Source organism: Doryrhamphus excisus, linkage group LG6 (assembly GCF_037039965.1).
Source record: "Doryrhamphus excisus strain RoL-2023G ecotype Guam linkage group LG6, RoL_Dexc_Guam_v1.1, whole genome shotgun sequence".
In the NCBI taxonomy this organism is placed as follows: domain Eukaryota; kingdom Metazoa; phylum Chordata; class Actinopteri; order Syngnathiformes; family Syngnathidae; genus Doryrhamphus; species Doryrhamphus excisus.
This window is the reverse complement of record NC_136362.1, coordinates 1750910-1775642: the sequence shown is the minus strand read 5'-3', so window position 1 is coordinate 1775642 and position 24733 is coordinate 1750910. Positions and strand designations below refer to the sequence as shown.

The following is a 24733-nucleotide window of genomic DNA, read 5'->3' as shown; positions in this document are numbered from 1 at the left end:
CTTCGCTTGTTTACGTACAGGCGGGAGGAAAACGTCTGCTTTGTTTAAGTCCCGCCCCCAGCCCATGATACTGCAGGGCTGTGTCTAATCCCACCAATCAAGAGCTGTGACTGGCGTACGTGTGTCACGTGACCACACAGTCCCCGCCCTACCGTCGTGTGTGTTGTATATGCGCGTGACTGTAACATCTTAATTCATTCTAAAGCAGGCTCCTTTTTAAGCTAGTCTCATTTCTGGTCCTTTTAAAAGCCATTAAAGACGTTCCGCTTAGAAATAAATCATCACATCTCTTCAGGAGAAGCGTTCATAAAGAGTCCTGTTCTTAAAAATAAGCTAAAATGAAAACCAAGTTCATAAACGGAGTTTCTTCTTCGCCCTCCATGTCGCTGGGCCTCCTGGTTACCGACAACGTCCTTCGGGTCCAGCCCAGCACCCAGGAGGTCTGGAAGGACCTGACCCGCCCCGATAGCCCAGACAGGGACACACGGACTCGGGCTTACCGCTGGTGTAAGGAGTTCCTCAATGGTTCCTGGAGAAGCCTGGCAGAGGACGACTTCAACATCACCATCATCAGGTAGACCTTCGTCTTCTTCTTCTTCTTCTTCAAAATAAAAACTGTATCATCCTAGCATTCATGTCTTTAACATGCAATGTACATACATTTACATTTACATTGCTGAAATACATCGAGAATTATTATCATTAGAGTGCTGACGTCATTGCACATGTAAAGACTTGAACCATATGAAAGGCTTCCAAGAGTTATGACGTCACGGCCTCATGACCTCTGAACTTTTGAGACCCCCCCAGTCACCCCCAGATGACGTCATCTGCAAACGTCCAAAATGATGACTGGAATCCCTATTCATTTCATGCCATAAGAGTTATTCATTCAAATCAAACTTTATTCCAATAATAGCACCTTACAACGGCCCAATCATGAATAAAAACAACAGAGTGAAATATAACAAATAAAATAATTTTTTTGATTTACTTTACTAGTCTGTGCAGCACTTTGGAAACTGTTTATAAAATGTGCTATATAAATAAAGTGACATAGTGAAATACACTTTTTAACATTATTAGAGCTCTCTAAACATGAAATAACACCCCTATAGTCACCTTTACACCCATATTACCCAATATAGTAGACATAATAAAAGAAAATAAGACATAGAAAACATGTTTATCATCTTCAAAATACATGTTTAACATTATGAGAGCCCTCTAAACGTGAAATAACACCCCTATACTCACCTTTACACAAATATTACCCAATATAGTAGACATAATAAGAGAAAATAAGGCATAGAAAACCTGTTTACCACCTTCTAAATACACTTTTTAACATGATTAGAGCCCTCTAAACATGAAGTAACACCCCTATAGTAACCTTTACACAAATATTACCCATATACTAGACATAAGAAGAGAAAATAAGACATAGAAAACATGTTTACCAGCTTCTAAATACACTTGTTAACAATATTAGAGCCCTCTAAACATGAAATAACACCCCTATAGTCACCTTTACACAAATATTACCCAATATAGCAGACATAATAAGAGAAAACAAGACATAGAAAACATGTTTACCATCTTCAAAATACATGTTTAACATTATTAGAGCCCTCTAAACATGAAATAACACCCCTATAGTCACCTTTACACCTATATTACCCAATATAGTAGACATAATTTAAGAAAATAAGAGGTACAAAACTTGTTTACCATCTTCCAAATACATAATTAACATTATTAGAGCCCTCTAAACATGAAATAACACCCCTATATCACCTTTACACCTATATTACCCAATACAGTAGACATAGTAAAAGAAAATAAGACATAGAAAACATGTTTACCATCTTCAAAATACAGATTTAACATTATTAGAGCCCTCTAAACATGAAATAACACCCCTATATCAGCTTTGCACCTATATTACCCAATATAGTAAAGATAATAAGAGAAAATAAGACATAGAAAACATGTTTACCACCTTCTAAATACACTTGTTAACATTATTAGAGCCCTCTAAACATGAAATAATACCCCTATAGTCACCTTTACACCTATATTACCAACGTGATTCACTAAATATTATAATATTATAATTATTATAATATACATAAATATAATATTATAATACAAAATAAGCAAAAATGACAATTATAGTTGAAGTGACATCATCAAGGTGACACTGCTCCGCTAAAGCAGCGTAAACAAGGCTTGTGGAGGTAGACGGTGGACTCGGTTCATCCAAATAACCATTCCAAAATGTTGTGTTGCTGCTGGATGTTCACAGTATCCCAGTCATATTGGAAGTTGATGACAGGAAGGAAATGCAGTTAAAGTGGCATCCTTTGATTTTCCACTCGGACACCCGTGGCTTATCTCCTAATCATATTTCTTCCAGGGGTGGGCTGAGCAACAAGCTCTTCCTGTGCAGCCTCCCAGACAGCGTGGGCACGGTCGGGGATGAGCCGAGGAACGTCCTGCTGCGTCTCTACGGAGCCATCCTGCAGGTGGGAACCTTTTCTGGCGTCTATCTCCAGGCTGTCAACGTAAGACGAGAAGCAGGGCAGCAGGGATGCTTTATTATACGGTTACACTGTGTCCTTTGTTTACCTCCGTCCTCATTGGGTGGAATAGACAGCTTGGACTTGGTCTTCAAGGAAGTATTGCACTGTCACCCCCTTAATCCCTTTGCAAAGAAAAAGTGAGGTTCATTCACAAAGACCCCCCCCCACACACACACATACACACCAAAAAAAAAGTAAAATTCTTGGGACTTTCAGGGCTGTCGCTCGGCAACACAACATTTCACTTTAGGCCAATCTTAATGGTCTTTACATCCCCATTACCCAATATAGTAATACACTTATACACACTTAATACACAAATACACTTTGTAACATTATTAGAGCCCTCTAAACATGAAATAACACCCCTATAGTCACACTACACCCCCATAACCCACTATAGTAGACATCATAAGAGAAAATAAGACATAGAAAAACTTTTACTGCCTTCCAAATACACTTTTGAACATGATTAGAGCCCTCTAAACATGAAATAACACCCCTATAGTCACTCTACATCCCCACTACCCACTATAGTAGGCATCATAAGAGAAAATAAGGCATAGAAAACCTTTTTACTGCTTTCCAAATACACTTTTTTAACATTATTAGAGCCCTCTAAACATGAAATAACACCCCTATACTCACCTTTACACCAATATTACCCAATATAGTAGACACAATGAGAGAAAATAAGGCATAAAAAAACTTGTTTACCACCTTCTAAATACACCTTGTAGCATTATTAGAGCCCTCTAAACATGAAATAACACCCCTATAGTCACCTTTACACCTATATTACCCAATATAGTATACTTAATAAGAGAAAATAAGACATAGAAAACTTGTTTACCGTCTTCAAAATACATTTTTAACATGATTAGAGCCCCTAAACATGAAAGAACACCCCTATAGTAACCTTTACACAAATATTACCCAATATAGTAGACATAATAAGAGAAAATAAGACAGAGAAAACTTGTTTACCGTCTTCAAAATACGTATCTTCCATTATTAGAGCCCTCTAAACATGAAATAGCACCCCTATAGTCAGCTTTACACTTATATTACCCAATATAGTAGGTTTACCACCTTCTAAATACACCTTGTAGCATTATTAGAGCCCTCTAAACATGAAATAACACCCCTATAGTAACCTTTACACAAATATTACCCAATATAGTAGACATAATAAGAGAAAATAAGACACACAAAACTTGTTTACCATCTTCAAAATACACGTTTAACATTATTAGAGCCCTCTAAACATGAAATAACACCCCTATAGTAACTTTTACACAAATATTACCCAATATAGTAGACATAATAAGAGAAAATAAGACATACAAAAGTTGTTTACCATCTTCAAAATACACGTTTAACATTATTAGAGCCCTCTAAACATGAAATAACACCCCTATAGTAACCTTTACACCTATATTACCCAATATAGTAGACATAATAAGAGAAAATAAGACATACAAAAGTTGTTTACCATCTTCAAAATACACGTTTAACATTATTAGAGCCCTCTAAACATGAAATAACACCCCTATAGTAACCTTTACACAAATATTACCCAATATAGTAGACATAATAAGAGAAAATAAGACATACAAAAGTTGTTTACCATCTTCAAAATACACGTTTAACATTATTAGAGCCCTCTAAACATGAAATAACACCCCTATAGTCACCTTTACACCTATATTACCCAATGTAGTAGACATAATAAGAGAAAATAAGACATAGAAAACTTGTTAACCATCTTCAAAATACATGTTTAACATGATTAGAGCCCAGCAATCATGCTGCACTCATGCTAGTTTCTTTGTAGCAGGGATAGCGCCATCAGGTTCCCATGACGACAGACAGTAAACATGGTTGATGCCGTCTTTATACAGCAAACCTTGTACCGTCCTTTTCGCTCTTCACTCCCGCTCTGCAGCCTCTCCTCCTCCGTATCTCCGCTGGGATCTCCAGTTGCTCGGCGTAGTGAAGGGGTGCTCCAAGCTAACAGTTGCGGGTTATGGCCCCAACAGTAGCTTGTGCATGTTGAGAGATGATTTCCACCATGCTAACCACTCGTCCACCGCGTGGCCTCTTATGTAGCGAGGGCCGCTTTAGCTCCAAATCCCGATAAGTCATTCCGTGAAACACAAAGTGTCCCATCACGGCAGGCTAACACGGCTAATAAGATTGATTTGATGGCCAGAGTGCGGAGCTATTAATGATTAAACAAAGCCCGGCGTTTCTTAGCGATGGAAATATGTGAATGGAATATTACACCATGCGTACATTTATTTGATACGGGCTTCTATTTTTAGCCCTGCTTAAACAAATGCTTTCACCAAGAAACCCCGAAAGAATGTCTGGATGAGCTCGGGTCTCGGGTCAGCTTTTGCTCATAGTGGCTTTTGCTCTATTTAGACCATTTCTGATAACATGCTGGCTATGCTAGCATGCTAACGTTATCATGCAAACACATAGCATAATAGTGACAAGTGTTTTACATGTGTCTATCTATGGAAATTGATAAAAATGTGGCTATGCTAAGGTTAGCATGCTAGCAATGCTAACGTGCTAACACTGAGCATGATAGCGCTAAGGTTTCATATAAGTGCCTAGCTGTGAAAATGGCTAAAAATGCTACTATGCTAATGTTACCATGTTAGCAATGCTAATATACTAATGTTATCATGCAAACACATAGCTTAATAGTGACAAGTGTTTTACATGTGTCTAGCAATGGAAATGGATAAAAATGCGACCATGCTAAGGTTAGCATGCTAACAATGCTAACGTGCTAACACTGAGCATGATAGCGCTAAGGCGTCATATGAGTGCCTAGCTGTAAAAATGGCAAAAGATGCTACTATGCTAATGTTACCATGTTAGCAATGCTAATATACTAATGTTATCATGCAAACATAGCTTAATAGTGACAAGTGTTTTACATGTGTCTAGCAATGGAAATGGATAAAAATGCGACCATGCTAAGGTTAGCATGCTAACAATGCTAACGTGCTAACACTGAGCATGATAGCGCTAAGGCGTCATATGAGTGCCTAGCTGTAAAAATGGCAAAAGATGCTACTATGCTAATGTTACCATGTTAGCAATGCTAATATGCTAATGTTATCATGCAAACACATGGCATCATAATGACAAGTGTTTTACATGTGTCTATCTATGGAAATGGATACAAATGCGGGTATGCTAAGGTTAGCATGCTAACAATTCTAACGTGCTAACACGCTAAGGCTTCATATGAGTGCCTAGCTGTGAAAATGGCTATAAATGCTGCTTTGCTAATTTTTGCATGCTAGTAATGCTAATGTGCTAACACTGAGCATGAGAGTGCTAAGTCATTATACAAGCATCTACCTATGACAATGGCTAAAAATGCTACTATGCTAATGTTACCATGTTAGCAATGCTAATATGCTAATGTTATGCAAACACAGTATAATAGTGACAAGTGTTTTATGTGTGCCTAGCTGTGAAAATGGCTAAAAATGCTACTATGCTAATTTTAGCATGCTAGCAATGCTAATGTGCTAACACTGAGCATGAGCGTGCTAAGTTGTTATATAAACATCTACCTATGACAGTGGTTAAAAATGCTACTATGCTAATGTTACCATGTTAGCAATGCTAATATGCTAATGTTATCATGCAAACACATAGCTTAATATTGACAAGTGTTTTACATGTGTCTAGCTATGGAAATTGATAAAATGCGACTAAGCTAAGGTTAGCATGCTAATGTGCTAACACTGAGCATCATAGCGCTAAGGCTTCATATGAGTGCCTCGCTGTGAAAATAGCTAAAAATGCTACTATGCTATTTTTTTAGCATGCTAGCAATGCTAATGTGCTAACACTGAGCATGAGAGTGCTAAGTTGTATACTTTCTCTCTTTAATTACCATCGCCCGCTCGCTACAGACGAAGCCAGCAAGCTAAATAGTTGACAAGAGCATGTGAGGCTGCCCCTGACTTTGGACACCACCAGCCAGAATTACACAATTCCCAATGATGTAACATAGCTCCCATTTTCCGTCGTGTCCGCTTTATTTGACCCAAATTCCTTCATGTCAACTTTCAGGTGTTCAGGTTCATGTACTTCTTATCTCGCAGTAGGCGGCAGATAAGTACTGAGGCTGCAGTACAAGGTCGCAGCCCAACGCAGCGTTGCGACAGAGCATGACCTCGACCTCTACATCAAACACAATATTTGGGCTTGTCGCCGTAACCAATGAAACCGCTCGATAAACCAGCATATTTAGAAGGTGGTAAACAGGTTTTCTATGTCTTATTTTCTTTTATTATGTCGACTATATTGGGTAATAAGAGTGTAAAGGTGACTATAGGGGTGTTATTTCATGTCTAGAGGGCTCTAATAATGTACAAAAACATATTTAGAAGGTGGTAAGAGGTTGTCCATGTCTTATTTTCTCTTATTATGTCTACTATGTTGGGTAATATGAGTGTAAAGGTGACTATAGGGGTGCTATTTCATGTCTAGAGGGCTCTAAAATGGTCAACAGCATATTTAGAAGGTGGTAATATGAGTGTAAAGGTGACTATAGGGGTGCTATTCCATGTCTCGAGGGCTCTAAAATTGTCAACAGCATATTTAGAAGGTGGTAAAGACGTTTTCTATGTCTTATGTTCTTTTATTACGTCTACTATATTGGGTAATATGAGTGTAAAGGTGACTATAGGGGTGTTATTTCATGTCTAGAGGGCTCTAATAATGTATAAAAGCATATTTAGAAGGTGCTAAGAGGTTTTCTATGTCTTATTTTCTCTTATTATGTCTACTTTATTGGGTAATAGGAAATTAAAGGTGACTATAGGGGTGTTATTTCATGTCTAGAGGGCTCTAATAATGTACAAAAGCATATTTAGAAGGTGGTCGAGAGGTTTTCTATGTCTTATCTTCTCTTATTATGTCTATATTATTGGGTAATATGAGCGTAAAGGTGACTATAGGGGTGTTATTTCATGTCTAGAGGGCTCTAATAATGTATAAAAGCATATTTAAAAGGTGATAAGAGATTTTTTATGTCTTATCTTCTTTTATTAAGTCTACTATATTGGGTAATTTGAGTGTAAATGTGACTATAGGGGTGTTATTTCATGTCTAGAGGGCTCTAATGTATAAAAGCATATTTAGAAGGTGGTAAGAGGTTTTCTATGTCTTATTTTCTCTTATTATGTCTATTATATTGGGTAATGGGAGTGTAAAGGTGACTATAGGGGTGTTATTTCATGGCTAGAGGGCTCTAATAATGTCAAAAGCATATTTAGATTATGGTAAACAGGTTTTCTCTGTCTTATGTTCTTTTATTATGTCTACTACATTGGGTCATATGAGTGTAAAGGTGACTATAGGGATGTTATGTCATGTCTAGAGGGCTCTAATAATGTATAAAACATATTTGGAAGGTGATACAGAGGTTTTCTATGTCTTATTTTCTCTTATTATGTCTACTATATTGGGTAATGGAAGTGTAAATGTGACTATAGGGGTGTTATTTCATGTCTAGAGGGCTCTAATAATGTATAAAAGCATATTTAGAAGTTTGTTAACAGGTTTTTTATTCCTCAAAGTCCTCCTGGTTTATATGTACAGTGTGAGGTGTGTGTTGATGCTGTGTGTATTGTGTAACGTGTGTTGCAGGGGGCAGAGGCCATGGTGCTGGAGAGCGTGATGTTTGCCATCTTGGCAGAGCGGGAACTGGGACCTAAACTGTACGGTATTTTCCCGCATGGCCGCCTGGAGCAGTATGTACCGGTAGGTTCCGTCACGTTCTGGGAGTATGAGCCTATAATGAGCTATAATCAGCATTATAGTTATATAAGCTTATATAATGAGCATGAGCATTTCAGGTCTGCAGTGAAGCATTCTTGTCTTCGTCCAGTCATGGGTTAGCCCCCGTCTTTCAGCGTTTTGTGTTGGTTAGTAATCATTAGGTGGGTACGTTTGAGTGAAATATCACGTTCAGATGCCAACATCAATATGTCTTTGGTAAGGAAAGAGTTAATATCAGCTGTTGTTATATGTTAATATCAGCTACTGTTGTTGCTGTTTGCAAATTTTCCAAATATTGCCGTTATGACTTTATTCTTATAATACTTTATTGTCTTTATTGTCACCAGGGGTAGGGATGTAGGGTTAGGTGTTAAGGAGATAGGGATGTAGGGTTAGGTGTTAAGGAGGTAGGGGTAGGGATGTAGGGTTAGGTGTTAAGGAGGTAGGGATGTAGGGTTAGGTGTTAAGGAGGTAGGGATGTAGGGTTAGGTGTTAAGGAGGTAGGGTTAGTGAGGGAAGGGTTAGGTGCTAAGGAGGTAGGGATGTAGGGTTAGGTGTTAAGGAGGTAGGGTTAGTGAGGGAAGGGTTAGGTGTTAAGGAGGTAGGGATGTAGGGTTAGGTGTTAAGGAGGTAGGGTTAGTGAGGGAAGGGTTAGGTGTTAAGGAGGTAGGGATGTAGGGTTAGGTGTTAAGGAGGTAGGGTTAGTGAGGGTAGGGTTAGGTGTTAAGGAAGTAGGGGTAGGGATGTAGGGTTAGGTGTTAAGGAGGTAGGGGTAGGGATGTAGGGTTAGGTGTTAAGGAGGTAGGGATGTAGGGTTAGGTGTTAAGGAGGTAGGGATGTAGGGTTAGGTGTTAAGGAGGTAGGGTTAGTGAGGGAAGGGTTAGGTGCTAAGGAGGTAGGGATGTAGGGTTAGGTGTTAAGGAGGTAGGGTTAGTGAGGGAAGGGTTAGGTGTTAAGGAGGTAGGGATGTAGGGTTAGTTGTTAAGGAGGTAGGGTTAGTGAGGGTAGGGTTAGGTGTTAAGGAAGTAGGGGTAGGGATGTAGGGTTAGGTGTTAAGGAGGTAGGGTTAGTGAGGGTAGGGTTAGATGTTAAGGAAGTAGGGGTAGGGATGTAGGGTTAGGGGTTAAGGAAGTAGGGTTAGGTGTTAAGGAAGTAGGGTTAGTGAGGGTAGGGTTAGGTGTTAAGGAAGTAGGGGTAGGGATGGAGGGTTAGGTGTTAAGGAAGTAGGGTTAGGTCTTAAGGAAATAGGGTTAGTGAGGGTAGGGTTAGGTGTTAAGGAAGTAGGGGTAGGGATGTAGGGTTAGGTGTTAAGGAAGTAGGGTTAGGGATGTAGGGTTAGGTGTTAAGGAGGTAGGGTTAGTGAGGGTAGGGTTAGGTGTTAAGGAAGTAGGGGTAGGGATGTAGGGTTAGGTGTTAAGGAAGTAGGGTTAGGGATGTAGGGTTAGGTGTTAAGGAGGTAGGGTTAGGTGTTAAGGATGTAGGGTTAGGTGTTAAGGAGGTAGGGATGTAGGGTTAGGTGTTAAGGAGGTAGAGGTAGGGATGTAGGGTTAGGTGTTAAGGAGGTAGGGTTAGGTGTTAAGGATGTAGGGTTAGGTGTTAAGGAGGTAGGGATGTAGGGTTAGGTGTTAAGGATGTAGGGTTAGGTGTTAAGGAAGTAGGGTTCAAGATGTAGGGTTAGGTGTTAAGGATGTAGGGGTAGGGAAGTAGGGGTAGGTGTAAAGGAAGTAGGGGTAGGGATATAGGGTTAGGTGTTAAGGAAGTAGGGTTCAAGATGTAGGGTTAGGTGTTAAGGATGTAGGGTTAGGTGTTAAGGATGTAGGGTTAGGTGTTAAGGGGGTAGGGTTCAAGATGTAGGGTTAGGTGTTAAGGACGTAGGGTTAGGTGTTAAGGATGTAGGGTTAGGTGTTAAGGAAGTAGGGTTCAAGATGTAGGGTTAGGTGGTAAGGATGTAGGGTTAGGTGTTAAGGATGTAGGGTTAGGTGTTAAGGAGGTAGGGTTAGGTGTTAAGGATGTAGGGTTAGGTGTTAAGGACGTAGGGTTAGGTGTTAAGGAGGTAGGGTTAGGTGTTAAGGATGTAGGGTTAGGTGTTAAGGAGGTAGGGATGTAGGGTTAAAAACAGCCCACCTCCATCGGGGACAAAGTGTGTATAATATTCGGCAGCGTGATTGACAGCCTTAGAGCTGATTGATTTTGTTGACACGTGTAAGAATAAATGCCATGTGTCCACAGAGCCGCAAGTTGGACACCTGCGAGCTGAGCGAGGCCAACATTTCAGCGGAGGTTGCGGACAAAATGGCCAAGTTCCATGGAATGAGGATGCCCTTTAACAAGGAGCCCACGTGGTTGTTTGGAACCATGGACAAGTAAGTCAGGAACACTCATTGCCACGCTAGTTCCCACGCTAGTTCCCACGCTAGTTCCCACGCTAGTTCCTACATGATAGGAAGCTGAAAACAATGCTGGTGATTGCCCTCATTGTGTTGTCCACTTTGATCCTTGAAGAACGTTGTGGTCTGGTATCTTCTCCAAGGCAGGTGGGGTTTTATTGCTCCATAGTATGCTAATGACTGGCATTGGAAGAGGAAGGAGACACCCCCGTGTTTGGGGGTTAGCCTGCACACCCATTCTTCTTCTGCCGTGGTTTGTCGCACCCATGCTAGATAAGCTCCTGACTGACAGGTCAATTAGGTTTGAGGGGACCTCCTGATGCCCCCCCCCCACTTTGTCCTGGGAGGGGGGGGTTATCAAAGAGTGACCTCAGACGACCCTGTTTGTAACCCCAGGTAAAATGATACTGATACTTAAATATGTATACAGTAATTTAATTTAATTTAATTTTATGTAATTCAATTTAATTTTATGTAATTTATTTTAAATTAATTTAAAATAATTTTATGTAATTTATTTTAATTTAATTTAAAATAATTTAATTTAAAATAATTTAATTTAAAATAATTTAATTTAAAATAATATATTTTATGTAATTTATTTTAAATTAATTTAAAATAATTTAATTTAATTTAAAATAATATAATATAATTTTATGTAATTTATTTTAAATTAATTTAAAATAATTTAATTTAATAATATATAGTAATATAATATGATATAATTTAATTTAATATTTTTTTCGCCGAACTTTAATGAATTAAAATAATTACAATTTAGTTATGTATTAATGATTAATGTAAATGTAATATATATATATTTTAAAATCTATACAAAAGAAAATGTGAAAAAAACTAATTAATATTAATAGTAAAATATAGATACAAATATAAAAATATTGTATTTCATGAAGTATTTCAAGAAGTAAAACATTTCCATATACAAAATTCACTATAATGCATAATATTAATATTAATAATAAAATCAACATGTATCCAGCTATTTTAAAAATATATTAAAATATATTTCCTTTATTTTTACATGTTTTTTACTTGGTATAAATATATTGAAATAAGTAAAATGTTTAATACCATATATGAGGATATGTTTACAATGATATAAGAGATGATAAATGACGTCATCCCGAAATATACTAACATATACTAATATAGAAATACTATAAATAATATAGTGTAGAAATACTGTATATGAATATGGCCCCCAGGCATGGCTGATCGCCCTCTTTACCCGGGTGCCTACGGGCAAGTCTAATTGTGGTGCCTGCGACCTTCCTAAACGGGGGGTATTGACCGAGGTTCCTTTTCCGTTTGAGTCCACCAGAAGCCAGCACGCCCTGACCCGATGAGCCGCCTGTCTCGACGTGCTGACGAGTTCACGGCCGTCAACCATCACGCTCCTCGAGCTGGTGGATTCGCTTGGTGTTTACAGCGCTAACATTGTGCAACTCAAAAGTCCACAAAGTCCGGCGCCCTGCTCCACTTTTCCAACCACGGCCTTCCACAATCCAGCTTTATGGCCCACAAGTGTCACAACACAAATATTGATCATATTGGCCCTTTGATTGACGTTTGACGTGAGAAGGCCGATCCCCGGGAATAACCTTTTCCACCTTAACACACCTCGTTGGAGATATATTAGAAATATACATACTTATTTTATGGTCACTCATATCTCGTTTATGGCACTTCATAGCCATAAGTCCATTTCTTGTCACCTTTACACTCCTATTACCCAATATAGTAGACATAATAAGAGACAATAAGACATAGGAAACCTGTTTACCGCCTAATAAATATGCTTTATATCAGCATTAGAGCCCTGTTGACATGAAATAACACCCCTATAGTCACCTTTAAACTCATATTACCCTATATAGTAGACATAATAACAGGAAATAAGACATAGGAAACCAATTTACCGCCTCGAAAATATGCTTTGTATCAGCATTAGAGCCCTGTTGACATGACATAACACCCCTATAGTCACCTTTACACTCCTACTACTCAATATAGTAGACATAATAACAGGAAGTAAGACATAGGAAACCTGTTTACCACTTTGTAAATATGCTTTCTAATAGCATTAGAGCCCTCTATACATGAAATAACACCCCTATAGTCACCTTTACACTCCTATTACCCTATATAGTAGACATAATAACAGGAAATAAGACATATGAAACCTGTTTACCACCTCGTAAATATGCTTTGAATCAGCATTAGAGCCCTGTTGACAGGAAATAACACCCCTATAGTCACCTTTACACTCCTATTACCCAATATAGTAGACATAATAACAGAAAATAAGACATAGGAAACCTGTTTACCGCCTCGTAAATATGCTTTGTAATAGCATTAGAGCCCTCTAGACATGAAATAACACCCCTATAGTCACCTTTACACTCCTACTACTCAATATAGTAGACATAATAACAGGAAGTAAGACATAGGAAACCTGTTTACCACCATGTAAATATGCTTTGTATCAGCATTAGAGCACTCTAGACATGAAATAACACCCCTATAGTCACCTTTAAACTCCTACTACTCAATATAGTAGACATAATAACAGGAAATAAGACATATGAAACCTGTTTACTGCCTAATAAATATGCTTTATATCAGCATTAGAGACCTCTTGACATGAAATAACACCCCTATAATCACCTTTACACTCCTATTACCCTATATAGTACACATCATACCAGGAAATAAGACATAGGAAACCAATGTACTGCCTCGAAAATATGCTTTGTATCAGCATTAGAGCCCTCTCGACGTAAAATAACACCCCTATAGTCACCTTTATGCGTTGCTTATTTGTTGACATATGAAATATTGTTGAAATATTGTTGCCAGGTACCTGAGCCAAGTTTTGAGGCTGACCTTCACTCGAGAGTCTCAGCTGCGTCGCTTCAACAGCCTGCTGAGCTACGACCTGCTGCATGAGATGGACTGGCTCAAGTTAGTTCCTGCACACACACACACGAGACAATGCATAGCTGGCATCGAACACGCGGTTGCCAAGCACCTGATACGTGCCAAAGTGCCTCCGAGCCAAATTGTTTCAATGTCTATTGGGATTCATGATTTTATAAGATTTTGTATATGTTGTTAAAAAGTGTACTTCCCCTTTAAGAGTGCATAGAGCTGATACTGTACTTCCTGGTTTTCTTACCTCTTTAGTCTATTTTTAGTTAGTTGAAAACTAGCCAATTGTTTTGTTTGTATTCTTGGAATTAAACTTGGATATTTTGTATATTTTTTTTGTATTATTTTTTTATTCCTGTGTGGATTTGTGGAGCTCCAGCTAGCTACGGACAAGCTAAAGTTCAAAGCTAAATGCTCTCAAGCTAATCAAACCCCTACAGTTAGCTTGTTCATAATGTTGACACATGAATGTTTATATGTTGTTGACTGTATTCCTGTGAAGTATTTGTTACTACTCTCTGATGTAGTATTTGTACAGACAGGTTTATTGATGGGATTTGTTTTGTGTTTTGTTTGTTAGGTCCCTGTTGGAGTCCACCAACTCCCCGGTGGTGTTTTGCCACAACGACTGCCAAGAAGGTAAAAGCCGCCGACGCGTACAAAACGGTCGTGTGTACGTTTTGCGTTTCCAATCATCGTTGTCGTTTGCCAGGAAACATCCTGCTGCTGAACTGCCGTCACCAGTCGGACAAACAGAAGCTGATGCTCATCGACTTTGAGTACAGTAGCTATAACTACAGGTATGTTGTTGGCCGGGCCCCCACACGGGCCCCCACCTGGGCGCCCACTCGAGCCCCCAGCTGGGCCCCCAACCGGGCCCCCAGCCGGACCCCCACCTGGTCCCCCATCTGGGCCCCCACCCGGTCCCCCACCTGGGCCCCCACACGGGCCCCCACACTGGCCCCCACCTGGTCCCATGACACCCCCTTCTCGGAATCTGTCATAAGCGCACACTGAGTGCCCGCCGTCACTCGGCCTTGATGTGGGAAGAAAATGCCCCAGTTGGCCTTGCGCAGGGGTGTCAAACTGGCAGTCCAGTTGCCTGTCACCGGTGAAACCATGAGCGCCTCATGGTATTCATATCATTTTGTAATAATAAACATTTATGAGAAAGTTAGAAAAAAGTTAAAAAATTATGCAAAAAAAAAGTAAATTATGAGTAAAAAGTTGTAAATTATGAGCAAAAAGTTGTAAAATATGAGGAAAAAGTTGTAAATTATGATGAAAAAGTTGCAAAATATGAGAAAACAGTTGTAAATTATGAGGCAAAAGTTGTAAATTATGAGGAAAAAATTGTAAATTATGAGAAAAAAGTTGTAAATTATGAGGAAATAGTTGTAAATTATGAGAGAACAGTTGTAAATTATGGGGAAAAAGTTGTAAATTATGAGAGAAAAAGTTGTAAATTATGAGGAAAAAGTTGTAAATTATGAGTAACAAGTTGTAAATTATGAGTAACAAGTTGTAAATTATGATGAAAAAGTTGTAAAATATGAGAAAACAGTTGTAAGGTATGAGGAAAAAGTTGCAATTCATGAGAAAAAAAGTTGTATATTATGAGAAAAAAGTTGTAAATCACGAGGAAAAAGTTGTATATTATGAGGTAAAAGTTGTAAATTATGAGGAAAAAGTTGTAAATTATGAGAGAACAGTTGTAAATATTGAGGAAAATCTTGTAAATTTTGAGAAAAACATTGTAAATTATGAGAGAACACTTGTAAATTATGAGAAAAACCTTGTAAATTATGAGAAAACAGTTGTAAGGTATGAGGAAAAAGTTGCAATTCATGAGAAAAAAAGTTGTATATTATGAGAAAAAAGTTGTAAATCATGAGAAAAAAGTTGTAAATCATGAGGAAAAAGTTGTAAATATTGAGGAAAATCTTGTAAATTTTGAGAAAAACATTGTAAATTATGAGGAAAAAGTTGTAAATTTTGAGAAAAATGTAAATTATGAGAGAACACTTGTAAATATTGAGGAAAACCTTGTAAATTATGAGAAAAACCTTGTAAATTATGAGAAAAAAGTTGTAAATTATGAGAGAACAGTTGTAAATTATGAGAGAACAGTCGTAAATATTGAGGAAAACCTTGTAAATTTTGAGAAAAACATTGTAAATTATGAGGAAAAAGTTGTAAATTTTGAGAAAAATTTTGTAAATTATGAGAGAACACTTGTAAATATTGAGGAAAACCTTGTAAATTAAGAGAAAAACCTTGTAAATTATGAGAAAAAAGTTGTAAATTCTGAGAAAAATGTTCTAAATTGTGAGAAAAAAGTTGTAAATTATGAGGAAGACATTGTAAATTATGAGGAAATAGTAGTAAATTATGAGGAAAACGTTGTAAATTATGAGGAAAACGTTGTAAATTATGAGGAAATTGTAAATTATGAGAAAAAAGTTGTAAATCATGAGAAAAAAGCGTCAGACCAGCTGGTAACGATACGTTTCAGGAATCTGTAACAAAAAGCAAAACAAGGAGGAGACGAGGGAACCCCGGAACGTGACAGAAAAGGTTTTAATATGAAATGATTATCATGATGATTCATATGGGCTTTGTGTCTGGAGCCTGCACGGTGCCATAAAGGTGGATGGCTGACAGTGGAAGATGAGTGGAGGATGAGTGGCGGATGAGTGGAGTGGAGGATGAGCAGAGAGACGAGCAGAGCGGCCAATGAGGCCAGGTTTGGGTCCGCCAGGACAGACCCATCCTAATGAACCCCAAAGAATGTTTTCCTGTCCGAAGGCCCAGCAGGCTCATGGACGCATGCCGGCGTTTTATCTCCAGTGTTTGCTTTTTCTGTTGTTGCTGTAAAAGTGAGATATTTGTTTTGAGAAAGGGAGGAGGAAAAATGCAGAGGAGCACAGCGGCCATCTTGGAGTGGCAGTTAGGAATGTGTTGTTCAAGGTGATCCCAGGGCGGCTGCACAAACACAACCTCCACATTGGCTTTGGGGTCTGGGCTCTCATGTCAAGAGGACTCTAATCATGTTAAAAAGTGCATTTAGAAGGTAGTAAACAGGGTTTATATGTCTTATGTGTCTTATTTTCTTCTAGTATGTCTACTATGTTGAGTAATAGGAGTGTACAGGTGACTATAGGGTTGTTATTTCATGTCAAGAGGGCTCTAATAATGTCAAAAAGTTCAGTTTGAAGGTAGTAAACAGGTTTTGTATGTCTTATGTGTCTTATTTTCTCTTATTATTTCTACTATATTGGGTAATAGGAGTGTACAGGTGGCTATAGGGGTGTTATTTCCTGCCTAGAGGGCTCTAATGGCGTTAAAAGCTATATTTAGAATGTGGTAAACAAGTTTCCTATAGCTTAGGTGTCTTATTTTCTTTTATATGTCTACTATGTTGGGTAATAGGAGCGTAAAGGTGGCTATAGGGGTGTTATTTCATGTCAAGAGGGCTCTAATAATGTCAAAACGTTCAGTTTGAAGGTCATAAACAGGCTTTCTATGTCTTATGTGTCTTATTGTCTCTTATTATGTCTACTATGTTGGGTAATAGGAATGTACAGGTGACTATAGGGGTGTTATTTCATGTCTAGAGGGCTCTAAAGGTGTTAAAATGTGTATTTAGAAGGTGGTAAACAAGTTTTCTATATCTTATGTGTCTTATTTTCTCTTATGATGTCTACTATATTGAGTAATAGGAGCAGAAAGGTGACTATAGGGGTGTTATTTCATGTCTAGAGGGCTCTAATGATGTTAAAAGGTGTATTTAGAAGGTGGTAAACAGGTTTTCTATGTCTTATTTTCTCTTATTATGTCTACTATATTGGGTAATAGGAGTGTACAGGTGACTATAGGGGTGTTATTTCTTGTCAAGAAGGCTCTAATAATGTCAAAACGTTCAGTTCAAAGGTAGTAAACACGTTTTCTATGTCTTATGTGTCTTATTTTCTCTTATGTCTACTATGTTGGGTAATAGGAGTGTACAGGTGACTATAGGGGTGTTATTTCATGTCTAGAGGGCTCTAATGGTGTTAAAAGCTATATTTAGAATGTGGTAAACAAGTTTTCTATAGCTTATGTGTCTTATTTTCTTTTATTATGTCTACTATGTTGGGTAATAGGAGCGTAAAGGTGACTATAGGGGTGTTATTTCATGTCTAGAGGGCTCTAATGATGTTAAAAGGTGTATTTAGAAGGTGGTAAACAGGTTTTCTATGTCTTATTTTCTCTTATTATGTCTACTATATTGGGTAATAGGAGTGTACAGGTGACTATAGGGTTGTTAGTTCATGTCAAGAGGGCTCTAATAATGTCAAAAAGTTCAGTTTGAAGGTAGTAAACAGGTTTTGTATGTCTTATGTGTCTTATTTTCTCTTATTATTTCTACTATATTGGGTAATAGGAGTGTACAGGTGACTATAGGGGTGTTATTTCATGTCTAGAGGGCACTAATGGCGTTAAAAGCTATATTTAGAATGTGGTAAACAAGTTTTCTATAGCTTATGTGTCTTATTTTCTTTTATTATGTCTACTATGTTGGGTAATAGGAGCGTAAAGGTGACTATAGGGTGTTATTTCATGTCTAGAGGGCTCTAATGATGTTAAAAGGTGTATTTAGAAGGTGGTAAACAGGTTTTCTATGTCTTATTTTCTCTTATTATGTCTACTATATTGGGTAATAGGAGTGTACATGTGACTATAGGGTTGTTATTTCATGTCAAGAGGGCTCTAATCATGTCAAAAAGTTCAGTTTGAAGGTAGTAAACAGGTTTTCTATGTCTTATGTGTCTTATTATGTCTACTATGTTGGGTAATAGGAGTGTACAGGTGACTATAGGGGTGTTATTTCATGTCTAGAGGGCTCTAATGGCATTAAAAGGTGTATTTAGAAGGTGGTAAACAAGTTTTCTATGTCGTATGTGTCTTATTTTCTCTTATTATGTCTACTATATTGGGTAATAGGAGTGTAAAGGTGACTATAGGGGTGTTATTTCATGTCTAGAGGGCTCTAAAGGTGTATTTAGAAGGTGGTAAACACGGTTTTTATATCTTATTTGTCTTATTTTCTCTTATGATGTCTACTATATTGGCTAATAGGAGTGTAAAGGTGACTATAGGGGTGTTATTTCCTTTCTAGGGAGCTCTAATAGTGTTAGAAAGCTTATTTGGAAGGTTGTCTTGTGTGTGCTAATGAGAGGATGAAGTGAACTAAAAGCTAAGCTGTTTCGTCCTCCATCTTTGCAGGGGATTTGATCTTGGCAACCATTTCTGTGAGTGGATGTACGACTACAACTGTGAGCAGTTTCCTTTTTTCAAAGTGAACCCCCAGGCGTACCCCTCCAAGGCTCAGCAGGTAAGCGTAGCCGTAAAAGACGCTGGCGTCCATGATAGTGAACGACATTTCCCCGTCTGCAGCTCCACTTCATGGAACACTACCTGCGTGCGTCAGGTGGAGACTTTGACAACCTGAGCGTGGAGGACCAAGTGAAAATGAAGGAGGAGTTGTACGTGGAGGTCAACAGGTAAGCCGTCCCCCCTGGATTTGCCCCACCCTTGGAACCCATCAGCATCAGAGACCAACAGGTCTTTCTGTGCAGGTTCTCTCTTGCATCCCACTTCTTTTGGGGCCTGTGGTCCATCATCCAGGCCCGCCTCTCCACCATCAAGTTCGGGTATCTGGTGAGTACCGATGTGGACACCCCGACACCCACCATCACACTTGTTGGAGGTCTGGATCTGCTAAAGAGGGTCAGCATAGGTCAGGTCAGACCGCCATCTCACCGTGTCACAATGACTACTACTTTACTACTTTACTTTACTACTTTACTTTACTACTTTACAAGAGTATTTAGATAAAGTTAGGTAAAGTTATCTTAGGTAAAGTTATAAAGTTTAGGTAAAGTTATCTTCAAAGCCAAAGATGGCTCTTGTAGCAAGACCAAAGTTATTTGTATCTACTGTCGCTCTGGGTAAGAAGGTGGAACGTTTGTGGGCAAGAAGGCCATATGTTTATGGGCAAGAGGGCGGCACGCTTAGGGGCAAGAGAGTGGCACGTTTATGGGCAAGAAGGCGCTACATTTATGGGAAGAAGACGGTACATTTATGGGCAAGAAGGCGGCACGTTTATGGGCAATAAGGCGCTACGTTTATGGGCAAGAAGGCGCTACATTTATGGGCAAGAAGGCGGCACGTTTATGGCTAAGAAGGCGCTACATTTATGGGCAAGAAGGCGCTACATTTATGGATAAGAAGGCGCTACATTTATGGCTAAGAAGGCGCTACATTTATGGGCAAGAAGGCGCTACATTTATGGGCAAGAAGGCGGCAAAGAAGGCGGCACATTTATGGGGAAGAAGGGGGCACATTTATGGGGAAGAAAGAGGTACATTTATGGGGAAGAAGGGGGCACATTTATGAGCAAGAAGGCGGCCCGTTTATGGGCAAGAAGGCGGCTCGTTTATGGGCTAGAAGGCGGCCCATTTATGGGTAAGAAGGCAGTACATTTATGGGCAAGAAGGCGGCACATTTATGGGCAAGAAGGCGGCATGTTTGTGGGCAAGAGGGCAGTACATTTATGGCTTAGAAAGCGGCACATTTATGGGCAAGAAGGCGGCACATTTATGGCTTAGAAGGCGGCACATTTATGGGCAAGAAGGCGGCACGTTTGTGGGCAAGAGGGCAGTACATTTATGGCTTAGAAAGCGGCACATTTATGGGCAAGAAGTTTGGCACGTTTGTGGGCAAGAAGGCGGCACGTTTGTGGGCAAGAAGGCGGCACATTTATGGGCAAGAAGGCGGCACGTTTGTGGGCAAGAAGGCGGCACGTTTGTGGGCAAGAAGGCGGCACGTTTGTGGGCAAGAAGGCGGCATGTTTGTGGGAACGAAGGCGGCACGTTTGTGGGCAAGAGGGCAGTACATTTATGGCTTAGAAAGCGGCACATTTATGGGCAAGAAGGCGGCACATTTATGGGCAAGAAGGCAGTACATTTATGGCTTAGAAAGCGGCACATTTATGGGCAAGAAGGCGGCACATTTATGGCTTAGAAGGCGGCACATTTATGGGCAAGAAGGCGGCACGTTTGTGGGCAAGAAGGCGACACGTTTGTGGGCAAGAAGGCGGCACATTTATGGGCATGAGGGCGGCACATTTATGGGCATGAGGGCGGCACATTTATGGCCATGAGGGCGGCACATTTATGGCCATGAGGGCGGCACATTTATGGCCATGAGGGCGGCACATTTATGGGCAAGAAGGCGGCATGTTTGTGGGCAAGAGGGCAGTACATTTATGGCTTAGAAAGCGGCACATTTATGGGCAAGAAGGCGGCACATTTATGGCTTAGAAGGCGGCACATTTATGGGCAAGAAGGCGGCACGTTTGTGGGCAAGAGGGCAGTACATTTATGGCTTAGAAAGCGGCACATTTATGGGCAAGAAGTTTGGCACGTTTGTGGGCAAGAAGGCGGCACGTTTGTGGGCAAGAAGGCGGCACATTTATGGGCAAGAAGGCGGCACGTTTGTGGGCAAGAAGGCGGCACGTTTGTGGGCAAGAAGGCGGCACGTTTGTGGGCAAGAAGGCGGCATGTTTGTGGGAACGAAGGCGGCACGTTTGTGGGCAAGAGGGCAGTACATTTATGGCTTAGAAAGCGGCACATTTATGGGCAAGAAGGCGGCACATTTATGGGCAAGAAGGCAGTACATTTATGGCTTAGAAAGCGGCACATTTATGGGCAAGAAGGCGGCACATTTATGGCTTAGAAGGCGGCACATTTATGGGCAAGAAGGCGGCACGTTTGTGGGCAAGAAGGCGACACGTTTGTGGGCAAGAAGGCGGCACATTTATGGGCATGAGGGCGGCACATTTATGGGCATGAGGGCGGCACATTTATGGCCATGAGGGCGGCACATTTATGGCCATGAGGGCGGCACATTTATGGCCATGAGGGCGGCACATTTATGGCCATGAGGGCGGCACATTTATGGCCATGAGGGTGGCACATTTATGGATAAGAAGGCGGCACATTTATGGGCAAGAAGGCGGCACATTTATGGGCATGAGGGCGGCACATTTATGGGCATGAGTGCGGCACATTTATGGCCATGAGGGCGGTACATTTATGGATAAGAAGGCGGCACATTTGTGGGCAAGAACCCGGCACGTTCATGGCAAGAAGGCGGCACATTCATGGACGTGTTTTGTCTGTGATTGCAGGAGTACGCCATGGCCAGGTTCGATGCCTACTTCCAGCACAAGAAGCTGTGGGCCGTCTGACCGTGGAGAAGATGGAAGATCCCACGCCCGATGGCGCTCGCTGCTGCTGCTGTTGTTGGCGTGCGGTACCATAACGTACGGTACCATGGCGTGCAGTACCAAAGCGTACAGTACCATAATATACGGTACTATAATATACGGTACGGTACCTTGTCATGCAGCTTCTGCTTTGCTCCATTCCAATGACTACTCCAGTAGCTAGAGCGGGCCGTGTAGGAATATTCTATCTACATCATCTGGATCTACGTGCCCCCCCACGGCCGTCTCACGTAATACACACTATTTACTATTCACACCACTTTGCAGTAGAAGTAGCGGAAGTAGTACAGTAGTAGTAGAGTACTCCCATGTCACGCTTCCAGCTGTACTCCGTCATCAAACCAAAATGACCAAAGTGGTGTCAGCGTGTCCGTCGAGTCCTAGTTGGATACTTGGACTGTATTACACGGTATTACACTATACTGCATTACGCAGTACTTACCACAGTATTCCCTCATTTTCCCAAAAGGACAAACTTGATTTGTTGTTTACGAGTATTATTTTAATATTACGAGTTGAAAGAAGGATTTATTTAAGTGAAGGATAACAAACAAGCAGAGGTGCCGCAAGGCATGCTGGGAGTGCTTCCCAGCATGCCTTGCGGGGGCGCTGGGTTTGAGATCCCTTGTCTTCTAATAAGCACGCATTGGACATAAGCTACAGGTGCATGGCCATGATGTTAGGCATCTTTTTAACACTAAACCACCGTGCTAATCTCCTCCTTATGGCTGCTAGTGCGGATGTACAGTACGATAGTATAGTACAGATGTACAGTACAATAGTATAGTACAGATGTACAGTACAATAGTATAGTACAGATGTACAGTAGGGATGTACTATAGTACGGATTTATAGTACAGATGTACAGTAGGGATGTACAATACGGATGTATAGTACAAATGTACAGTGCGGATGTATAGTACAGATGTACAGTATGATAGTATAATACAGCTGTACAGTAGGGATGTGTAGTATGGATTTATAGTACAGATGTACAGTATGGATGTACAATACGGATGTATAGTACAGATGTACAGTACGGATATATAGTACAGATGTACAATACAAATGTATAGTACAGATGTTTAGTACAGATGTACAGTATGATTGTACAATACGGATGTATAGTACAGATATATAGTATGGATGTACAATACGAATGTATAGTACAGATGTACAGTACAGATGTATGTATAGTACAGATGTACAATATGGATGTACAATACGGATGTATAGTACAGATGTATAGTACAGATGTACAGTATGATTGTACAATACGGATGTATAGTACAGATGTATAGTATGGATGTATGTATAGTACAGAGGTATAGTATGGTTGTACAATACGAATGTATAGTACAGATGTACAATACGGATGTATAGTACAGATGTATAGTACAGATGTACAATACGGATGTATAGTACAGATGTACAGTACGGATGTACAGTACAGATGTATAGTACAGAGGTATAGTATGGTTGTACAATATGAATGTATAGTACAGATGTACAATACGGATGTATAGTACAGATGTATAGTACAGAAGTACAATACGGATGTATAGTACGGATGTACAGTACAGATGTATAGTACAGAGGTATAGTATGGTTGTACAATACAAATGTATAGTACAGATGTACAATACGGATGTATAGTACAGATGTATAGTACAGAGGTATAGTATGGTTGGATAATACGAATGTATAGTACAGATGTACAGTACGGATGTACAGTACAGATGTATAGTACAGAGGTATAGTATGGTTGGATAATACGAATGTATAGTACAGATGTACAATGCGGATGTATAGTACAGATGTACAGTACGGATGTATAGATGGCCTAGTACGTACACTATAGTACACTGTAGTACACTATAGTACAGTAGAGTATACTGTACACGGCAGCATCAAAGCCCTCAGAATGTGATCTACTAGGCATGAAATATTATGTCTTGGCATTATTCTCGTTACCTCATCTTTATCCTGTGAGACTGCTTTGTTAGCGTAGCATAACGTAGCATAGCATAGCGTAACGTAGCGTTACCAAAGTGTGCATCCATCCCATATAGTGTTCATTCCTTTTACGTTGTTTATTGTTGAATATAGAATGAAAAATGTTCCTGGGACCCCAACATGGCCGCCATATTTTATACATGATGTTTTGACCATTTCTTATTATTTTCTTTTTTTTTAAATTTTTTACACAATCAGATATGATACTTGATGATGGATGATTTTTTTTATGTTCTGTAATTTACATGTTATCATATTCAATGAAGAATGTATTTCTGGCACATGTGATTTTTTGTGGGGGGGTGTTACTGACATGAATTAAAACATGTAAAATAAATCACATAAAAATAATAAAATAAAAATTTAATGGACAAAATGAGTGAAGCCTTTGTTTTTTGAATCTATTATTATTATTATTATTATTATCTACTATTTATCCCAAGAAATGGACTAAATAAAAACAGAAATAAAATAAAAATTAATTCCCTTAGTGTTACTGAAATAGATTTGAAAATATATCCAGATGAAAACATTTTTAAAAATAAATAAAAATAAAATAATAAAAAATGTAAAGAATAAAATAAAATTTAAATAAAAAAAATGTTAACGACGGTAACTAATTTATTTCTATTTCC

General features: G+C 39.4%; 1 protein-coding gene across 1 annotated transcript; it reads left to right on the top strand.

The window, feature by feature from the left end:
* Positions 1–109: 109 nt before the first annotated feature.
* Positions 110–23669, top strand: chka (choline kinase alpha). Its single transcript, XM_078791099.1, has 12 exons — positions 110–574; positions 2420–2528; positions 8277–8390; positions 10638–10771; positions 13676–13780; positions 14328–14386; positions 14460–14547; positions 19016–19124; positions 19187–19293; positions 19369–19450; positions 21984–23369; positions 23408–23669. Exons 1-11 carry the CDS (start codon positions 339–341, stop codon positions 22041–22043), a joined length of 1203 nt encoding a protein of 400 aa, XP_078647225.1. The 5' UTR covers positions 110–338; the 3' UTR covers positions 22044–23369; positions 23408–23669.
* The last annotated feature ends 1064 nt before the right edge of the window (positions 23670–24733 follow it).